Source organism: Mixophyes fleayi, chromosome 7, assembly GCF_038048845.1.
Source record: "Mixophyes fleayi isolate aMixFle1 chromosome 7, aMixFle1.hap1, whole genome shotgun sequence".
NCBI classification, from domain to species: domain Eukaryota; kingdom Metazoa; phylum Chordata; class Amphibia; order Anura; family Limnodynastidae; genus Mixophyes; species Mixophyes fleayi.
This window is the reverse complement of record NC_134408.1, coordinates 33638957-33649212: the sequence shown is the minus strand read 5'-3', so window position 1 is coordinate 33649212 and position 10256 is coordinate 33638957. Positions and strand designations below refer to the sequence as shown.

The 10256-nt window shown below is 39.2% G+C and overlaps 1 protein-coding gene across 1 annotated transcript in view; it reads left to right on the top strand.

Annotated features, from left to right (window-relative positions):
• DNAAF5 (dynein axonemal assembly factor 5) overlaps positions 1-10256 on the top strand; it is a 28826-nt gene continuing 18570 nt past the window's right edge. The window contains exons 1-4 of the mRNA XM_075179642.1: positions 1-579; positions 1900-2084; positions 7834-7958; positions 9882-10000. Coding sequence (XP_075035743.1) covers positions 48-579; positions 1900-2084; positions 7834-7958; positions 9882-10000 — 961 coding nt within the window. The 5' untranslated portion in view covers positions 1-47. The remainder of the gene's footprint in view (positions 580-1899; positions 2085-7833; positions 7959-9881; positions 10001-10256) is intronic.

Sequence of the window (10256 nt, the reverse complement as noted above, 5' to 3'; positions counted from 1 at the left end):
TTGCCTGGCTGTGTTGAGGAAGCGCTCGGTTACTAGGGGTTACAAATATGGCGGCGGACGGTGAGCAACGTGCGGCCTCTGAAGTGTTCCAGGCCCTGGCCCGGCATCTGAACTGTCTTCATGATGACAACAAGAGCACCAGGAAGCGGGCACTGGCCGCCATCCAGAAGGAAGCCGAGGATAAGAGGCTCTCCAGTGCTGTCCTGCAGGAAGTCTTCGGGGAGCTGCTGAAACCGCTGCTTAAATGTCTCTCGGACCCCATGGAGAGGTGCAGGGAGCTGGCCGTCCTAATACTCAGTTACTGTGTGACTAACGTGCCCAGGCCCGAGGAGTCGCTGCCATACCTGGTGCCAGCGATCACTCAGCGCCTTGGTGGCCCAGAGATCGTGGAGCCCTCAGAAGAGCTGAGGCTGGGCCTCACCCAGCTGCTCATCCTCCTAGTAGAGGTTTGCGGCAAGAAGTTGAGACCCTACTTGGATGAAATGATCAAGATATTGCAGAGGACAATCATAGACCCCTTCCCTGATGTGAAGAAAGAGAGCTGCAAGTGTGCTGTGAACTATGCAAAGAGCATACCAGGTAGTTTACTGCAAACTGCAACAGTAGTGGTTTGAACTTGGTGCCCATATCTGATTTCTAAAATATTGACGTGAGAACAGATTTAAAACTCTTTTCTTTTTTTTTAATTCAGTTACTGTTTATTTGGTGCATTAATAGTACCAAAGCTCACCTTACTAGCAAAAATATCAAGTAAAAGCCCATTGATGTTTGGACTCTCAAGAATAGCAAACAAGATTACACAATTGGAGACGGTACATTTACTAAAATACAACATTGTCGGCTGCTAAAACTGCACTCCAGTGATGTGGTTTAGTGCTTTGTGTTTTACGACCTCTAAGATTTGTTGTGCCCAAAAATGGTGTCCACAAAGGATAACGATTGTAGCATGTGCTGTGTATCTTGTGCACTCAAACGTTGTCCGTTACAGAGGAGGTGTATTTCCTTTTTTTTGGAGGGGGTGGGGGGTAGCATATTGCAGGACATGTGTATTTTCTAATAGTGGTTTATGCATTATTTTATGTTGATATGCTTAGTAATTTCCTGCTTGTTTGTGTTCATCCCACATAGATGTGATGGTAATAAACCTACAAAACCTATTTTTTTCTATATAACCCTTGAAATGTTTTGGATTTTACTCATTTTGTGTCTATTTTATTGGTTAGATTTTTATCTTTCATAAATACACTTTTAAATTGTCCCGCTTTGTTACTGTACTTTGGTACTTCCATCTAGAACAGAATGATTCTATTGCTAAGTGTGACCACACACAGTGGACCACAGTTTTACCAAATTGACCAACGGTTATAGTTTGTGTGAGGTATAAAACAATCTCCATATCCAATGCATTACAATTGGATCACATTTAACTAGGTGTGGCTAAAAACCAGGACAATGATACAAGTGACCAGGTTTGTGGGGTAATTGTGTTAATTGAAAACTTTGAAAAAAAGGTTGTTTAGTGCCACTCTTGAACAACCAAGTCAGTACAAATTGGTAATCCACAGCAAAAAAACAGAATTGTTAACCACTCTGATCCCAACACACATCATGATCTTTATGTTCAGCACAACTGCAGAACAACCGCAATATGGCTACAGGCATAGACGGTCAAAGAGCACAGATTGCAATGCTTTCAATTGTCAACCCACACACAATTGGCCAATGCAGTCTAATATTGATGGGTACGGAGATTGCTGTGCAGCTTACATATGGTACAAAGATTGACCAGTTTGGTAGGATCGATAGAATTTTCAACCTAACCTGTGTTTTCTCAGCATTACTGCCCCTTACCACAAGTACAGTTTTTGATTCTTATAAATGTTTCTTTTTGATTTTCAGAACATTTTCACATGCAGGCTGAATCTCTTATTAAACCACTTATGCAAACAATTTCACACCAGCATTCGAAGGTCCGTGTAGCTGTTATCCAGGCAACAGGTGCTGTGATACAGTATGGCAACGGGAAGTCAGTGGATGATGTTCTGTCTCATCTGGCACAGAGACTTTTTGATGATTCACCTCAGGTGAGTAATATTGGTTTAAATTGTATGTTGTAATCAAAGATAGCCAGCAGGGTTTCAGAGAGGAGATGCAGATTATTGGCTGGGGTGATGTCGAATACATGCTGCAGATCTCCTATAACTTCCTTTACATTTATCTAGGATATATGTTTTATTTATATATAATAAACTATACATTTAAAGCCATAACTACTACTCCCAGTTAGGCTTTATTCAAAGTGTACTTGTGTTGAGTAGTGTTCATGCCATTTCTGATGATACTTTGTTAGGTCACCATGATTTGCTGCAGGCAATGGACACAATATTAGTCTTTTACAGAACATAAATTAAATTTCTTAGTTAGAGCGAAATAAAGTGTCATGTAAACTAAAATGACAAATAGCAAGTATATAGCGTTTATAAGGCATCTGTTTTCTCAGCAGCATAGAGGGAATAGTGAAATGTAGAAGAGTTTATCACTAATTACAGCAGTAAACCAGAAGAGGAGCAGGATTTGCGTATACAGAGGTTTCGGGATAAAATATGGTATTGTGATATACAGAGGGTGGTGATAATGCCATAACCAGAATTGCTGGTGATATAAACAAAGCATTAAATATGTTTATATGACATAGAAAATTAACTATACACTGCCAAAACTGTGAGATTCTTTATTGACAGGTCATTTAGCGTCTGGCATAGTCTATGCTGACTGATAAATGTGATTAGGAAATCCACATAAACGAACTAACTATGGAGCGGGCACAATAATATATCTGCAATTAAGCTGACAAAATTTATATCTGGGTTCTCTTTAAAACTTGACAAACAGTTTTTTTCCAGATATGCAGACAGGGTACTCTGATCATATTAGGGGACTTTAACCTCTCACTCTATACTTTTAAAAAGAAGTCTAGGTGCCCCTCCAAGGGGCAGACAGCTGTTAACTAAACAGTCTACTTGGCTTAAGCAACTGTTGACAGTGTTCTTTACAGTGTTCGGAGACCAACTCACCAAATGAATAAAGAGTATACTTTTCTTTCTTATTAATGTATTGATTTATTCCTGGCTGGTAATTGCTGCAAATTTATAAAAGTAGAATATTACTCCTAGCTTGGTCAGATCATGCCCCAGTGACAATGACTGGGGACCTCTAGCACACACTAATCCACCCAACCCTTGACACTTTGGATTCTATCGTCTCATCTTCCTAGCCATGAAGTCCACTGTAGACATGTTTTTGTTTTTTTTTTCCACTTTCAGATACCTTCATACTTTCTGGTTTACTCTTTAAACAGTAGTGACCGGTCCAGTAATACAGGCCACAGATAGACTGAACAATGAGTCTTGGTAAATAAGATTGTTCTTGGCTTCCAAAGAGACAAACTGAGGTTCTCCAAGTTCTGAGGTTTTGAACAGAAAGATCTTTGAGATCAGGTACTCTTTGTTATTAGTACAGAAGAAGGCCCAGAATAGACTGTGCCAGACATTTTATTTGCAGAGGAATAGGGCAATTGAATTATTGGTCTGTAAACTCATAGGTCAGCACGGTTAATCATTGATACTGGACACAACCTTTCTAACTCTTTGGAAATTGCAAACTCATTTTCTTTGTACTGAGAAATACTGGATGTAATCGCACCTCCACCCAGAAAAAATGCTTCTGGTCCAGAGGGGTTCTTCTGTTCTTCTTTTCAGACAGAATTGTTTCCAAAAAAGTAAATTAAGCGCTAATTAAATAAAAGTATGTGAATATATTTGTGATTGCTAAAAGGTTTATTTAATTCAGAACCTGTGAAAATTGGTTATCAATATAAACAGCTATGGCCACTTATCTCTATTAATGGAAAAAAAAAAATCAAACCTATAAAATAATTGACTCCTAACTAATTGTAACCAATTCTATCACAGTTTGCGGCTGTACTTAAAACATCACACTTACAAGTTAGGAACTAAATGAAATTTCCCAAATATATATTTGTGTGTGGTAGATATCAATATAGAGAAGCTTCCTTCACAAATGTCTCGCTGACTACATACCCAGAGAAGTCTTTTTCCTCTCGGTATCGAGCAGCTTTCAGCATTGCACCAATCTCTGTATGCTTGTCCCCTGTTCCAATCTTCTAATAATCAGTGGTTACCCAGTGTAGCTCTGGCTTTATGATGTCATGAAAAAGGTCAAGTTGCCACTTTATAGCATGTATTTTTTTTTTTATTTATTTATTTTTTTAAAAATATTTATTTTGTAAGATCATGGTACAAAGAGAGTTGGTTAAATAACTGCGACCTGCATAGTAGCAAAACATCTTGATGCAGTGGTATAATAAAAATGGTTACAATGAATGACCAGGATTTTTAAAGAGACAGAGAAAGAAAATAACAAATAGAAAGAGGGCAATGGGAAAGAGATGGAGTGGCTAATTCAATGATAGAGAAGGGGATAAGCGGACGAGGAGTGGAACAAAAGGGAAGGCCAGTGATTAGAGTGGACTCGCAGGAAAGGAGAACGAGTTTGGGGAAAGAGAAAGCCACGGACCTTGGTGAAAGCTCTCGACGTATTGCGAATGACGCTGGTTATATATTCCATTGTGTCTGCCAGATTCTGTTAATAATGGTCTGAGTGGACGTAGAGGATTGCTGCCTCCAGTCTGCAGCGATTTGGCAGGTAGCCGCCAAGACAATATGCCGCACCAACTTATTCTGATGACTAGTCGCAGAGGAGGCCCCCAGAGGTAGAAGGGAAAATTTTAGCTCCTGAGGCACATCAATCAGTTTGACATCCACCCAAAAACGTGTCAGTTTTGGGCACATCTACCAAGTGTGGAGGAAGCATCCTCGCGAGCACTGATCAGAAGAGTCGGGGAGAATCTTATGAAGACACTAGGGGATATAGTACCATCGAAACATCACCTTATAGACATTCTTTAATTTTGGCGCAGATGGAGCGTTAGTGGTACTTAAAATGTTCTTCCAGTGCTGACCTTGATGAGAAAGATAATATTATATGCTGTGATTGCATGTAGTATGGTCACTATAAACTCATGTTTGCTGTATATGTGAATGTTTTCTGCTGGTCATATGTCTTGAGTAGAATACAATAGCAATGAGGACATCTATCCTCCACATTTATTTGTATGTGCAGAGAATAATTGTCATTTTACATCAGTCCCTGCTTCATTGGAGCTTGCAGGCTAAATTTCCCTATCATACACGCAGACTAATGTTAATTTTGTCAGCAGCCAATTAAGTATGTTTTTGAAGTGTGGGAGGAAACCCACGCATACACGGGCAGCACATGCAAGCTCCACACAGATAAATCAATGGTCGGGAATTAAACTCATGACCCCAGTGAGGCAGAAATGCGAACCACTGAGCCACCGTGCCGCCCATAATCCATCCTATGAAAGAGAATGATTACTAGATACATTTGTATATATTGAGCTTTATACATTTGCCAGGAATGGGTTTTTGTCCTTTTTTTGTAATTTAAAGAAATGATGCTAAATCATTTCCATCTCTCCTATCTTGAAGGGGCATTGTCACCCCTTCTCCATGTCTGAGATAAGACACATTGTTAAATACTTACTGCTCTGTAATGTCTACAACTGCTTTGCAAATTCGCACAATCACTTGTCCGTTGTGGGCACTATTGCATTAGAGTTTACGTCTCTGTTTTTTATCTTTTGCTTAGCCAAGAAATGCGCGTGGTAGATCACATTAACAACAATATGTACAGATGAATAAATATAAATTGTTCTTATATGATTTATATACATGTTTCTTTGTTTTTTCCTGATGCAAATTAAATGAATGGTTTTCTTAAATGTCCCTTTCTGGAAATAAATTAGATTGCAAGCTTTGGTGTTTATTCTAACCCTAACAGTCTGCGTATTCACAGCCATCGTACCATCATCCTCCACATTCCTTCCCCACACATCTTATAAAGGTTATAATGAGGTTATTATCAGATTTCTCAATCATTAGATTGGTTTGCTGTGAGGGAGTGGGCTGAAGCAGCGATTGCCAAGGAGGAAGCTCTTAAGTAGGATGTTTGGCATAACAAGCCCTAGATGCCAGCAAATACCGTTCACTCACATCCAACAATTTCATCAGTCAATCTTTCTCAATAAAAACAAGCTGTTTAGGAATGGAGGCATGTACGGTTAATTGCGAGCAATAGCTTTCCATTAGTACAGTTATTATTTGGAAGAAATCCTCTGCTTTTATTCCTAGCACTGAAACATTAAAGGGACGTTGCACAGCAAATGTACTTATTTTTATAGCTGTGTGTGTGTATATAATAATTATTGCATTGGACATTGGCCTAGTGGTTAGCACTTCTGCCTCACAGCACTGGGATCATGAGTTCAATTCCCAACCATGACCTTATCTGTGTGGAGTTTGTATGTTCTCCCCGTGTTTGTGTGGGTTTCCGCCGGGTGCTCCGGTTTCCTCCCACACTCCAAAAACATACTGGTAGGTTAATTGGCTGCTAACAAATTGACCCTAGTCTCTCTGTCTGTGTCTGTGTCTGTGTGTGTGTGTGCGTGTGTTAGGGAATTTAGACTGTAAGCCCCAATGGGGCAGGGACTGATGTGAGTGTGTTCTCTGTACAGCGCTGCGGAATTAGTGGCGCTATATAAAGATGATGATCATACTGGTAATGATAAGCCCGGCTACAGCCTTGGTTTTTCTATCTGTTCTAATATATTTTTATTGGTGAGCAACTTGGGTCACGTCCAAAGCCCATGTATGCAGAAAGCACTCTTTATAGGAATTGATGAACTGTAATTATCTGTGTGCTCACATTTGCACTTGAACGAACCTCGGTTAGAAGCTCAATCGATCGAAGTATCAGAGTGAATTACAAAGATAAGCGCACATGTGCATTTAGTTTGTCTACCTTGTATGCTCTGGTTCCCTCACTGACCAGCTCGCCAGAGCACTGTGGTGCCTTACAAATCAATGACAAAAAATAATAATGAATGCAAAAAGCATAAAAACCTCTGTAATATGTCACTGGGAAATTTTAAAGGATAATTTCACTTATAGGTATTTTTTTTTTTCTTTTTTTTTTTTTTGTTAAAGAAAAAACTCCTTAGCAGTTATTGGCCATTTTTATAGGCTACATGATCCCCTTATTTTGTGTGTAGGCTGCAGATAACTGAGCGTCTGACTTGTGCGTACTTTTCCGTGAGCCCGCAATGTTCCACTGCAAATGCAAACTTATTTTGTTTGTTTTTGTAGGGCAAATACAGGTTGCTCCTCATGCTGAACACATGTACTACCCAGCTATGGTTTCACACTGCATTAAGCCACATTCACAACTAAATCAGATTGTACATTTTACATTTACTTCCCCTGTAGCACAATTTCCCATCTGGTTGCTGAATTTTCTTACTCTATCAAACAACTGATGTAAAGTCCCTGTGTCTGGTGTACGTAGTATATGAATCTAACTAGTTCTACCACCTTTCCTTCTATTATAAGTCTTGGTGCCATTGGTAGGAACAAGGCCACTGTCGGACAGTCTCCTCTACCACCTGAAGTAGTTAGCCAGTCAGAGGGGTAACTGTAGATGGCCGTTTCGACTACCTAAAATTAATTATGTAAGGTTATTTTAAAGTGTACTTCTCTTTTAAGCCTGAATATTAAATAGTATCTTAACAAATTGTTTAGTGGTAATTGCAGTTTTATATGACTAACAGTTGCTGTCCTGTTAGCGTATTGATTTGGTATAGCTCTGTGCTGTATTCTGCTTTCTATTTTGCAGGTTCGGCTAGCGGTAACTATTGTAGTTGGTAATTGGCTTTTGGAGCTTCGAGATAGATATTCTTACTTCCATAAACTGATCCCTCTTCTGCTGAGCAGCAGTACAGATGAGATTCCTGACATTAGGTAAGGTCCTGTGTGTGTGTGTGTGTGTGTGTGTATATATGTGTACTGTAATTGTGAGGTTGTTGTCGTATGAGGAGATACTGCTTGTTCCTTCCAGTATAAATGTACTCTAGTATAATGTGCTCCATTGTTGTTGTACACGCAGACAAGCAGTTATGTCAGGATTATAGAGAAAATGTAAACTCTACTGCATTTTGGAAAATTCAGTTTACTTTTCTGTGTCCAATTGGTGGGTGCAGTTGAAGGATTGACTGTACAAGCTGTGTTTGCTTGTAATGTTGTTTTTTACTTGTTTCCCAAATTTTGCTGACTTGGGAACAAGCTGTTTTGGAGTTCATTGTTCTCACCACACTACTCCAGCAGCTCTCGTTCATAGTGCTTTGTTCCACGTACTGTATGCAGTGTGCTATATCCCCTCTAGATCCCATTGTCAGAATAGCACACTCCTAATGCAGCCTGGAACCTCTCGGTGTATAAGAAAGACAAACTGCACTATTTTTTTAATTCCTATTGCAGCGAGTAATCTGCCACAGAGCAATGCAGTTATTTATAAATGAATGGTACATAAACTTCTATTAGGTTGTCCACATTTGTGCATAATTAGCTGACACTACTCGGATCCGAGAGTAATGCAACTGCCGAAACATAGCCGTGATTGACGGTTCCTTTCCGAAAGGTTTTTATTTTTTTCCAACAGCTGCCTGTTTTACTGCTCCAACTCTTATGCTAGTGAAAATCACCTCCTATGGTGACCTACATCTCACCAGCCCCTCATCACAGCTAATTTTTTTGCCTTCTCTTAAAAGCGATTTGCTTTGTAAGTTATGAAGACCAATAGCAAAGCGACTCTTCAGATGCACTGTGCTCCTATACATTGTTCGGTCTATCCGTGGCATGTCCATATTACATATGTTATAAATAAAGTTTATGTATTCAAACACTATATCATGTGCATCTTATTAGAATGTTTTTTTCAGGAGTCTTTACTAGGATGAGCTCCCATTGTTTTATTTTTATTTTGTGTCCACATACACACAAGCTTGAAGCAAGTAGGGTTAGAGCCAAACTGTAGCCATTAGAAACTGCAGTTAACATCCACAAACATAGTCAAATCTGCACCCACTTTTTCATAGCCTGGCAGCTTTACACTATTGGGACAGTTCTGCCTGCAAAAAAAAAATTGTTCGCTACACACTGTCCTAGTTATGTGAAAGTCTGGCCTCCATTTGTAATCACTGACTTGGATCTATGAACAAGCTGCCCTATTACAAGCATCTATGCTGCAGGAGACTTTATTTTATTTTAGAAACCCTCATATTCATTGAAATAGAATTGTATTTGCTTTTGGCATAGATAAAACGGCAAAGCCTAATTAAATGCGTGGTTATTGTGCCTTTTTATTTATTTTTGAATCAAGAACAATAATGTTGATTTAAAAAAAAAAAAAAAAAAAAGCTGTAGGTACAAGATATTGTGTAAGTAACACAAAAATCAAAGGACAATGAACGTCTGTTATACTGGTATGAATAAAAGAAGGATTGAGTGCTCAGCATAATTACAGTGTGCAGATGAATATGACCACTGATGACAAAGCAGTTACTGTAGGAAGGCCACATATGTTGTAACTATGTAGTAAGTTGCTAAATGCGACTAAAATAAATATTCTTCATTAGAGATTCTGCAGCAAAGAGCCTTGATGAACCACATCTAGCTTCAGATCATTGGATGAATAGTGTAGTGCGAGATATCTGCCCATAGCCCTGTGCTGTATCACTATATGTAATGCTGCTTAATACATGATAAGAATCATGTTATCTTGTTTGTTTGGTTCATCATATTAATACATAGTCCATTTCTTATCTGCTTTCTTTGACACTGTAGATAAATGCAATATTCTGTTTCTTTTGTCACCTCCAAACACAGTCAAACAGCCCTTGATTATTGGCAGAGAATTGGTTTACAATGGGAAAGTGAGAACGAGGATGATCTGAAAGACAAGATGGACTTCAGTACACATTGCTCTCCTTTTTATCCAGCTGGGGGTGAGTTGTGATGGGTGGAGAACACCCCACAGAGGGGAATAATAATAGTTAAAGGGACACCAAGCCTAAAATACAAGTTGCTCCAATATGAAAAAGCATCATGTAACATTGACGAATAACTGAGAAAATAGGATAGCACAGTGGTTAACATTGTTGTTTCATAGCGCTGGTCATGAGTTCGATTTCGACCAGGGTCCTACCTGTGTGGAGTTTGTATGTTCTCCCCGTGTTTATGTGAGTTTCCTCCGTATACTCC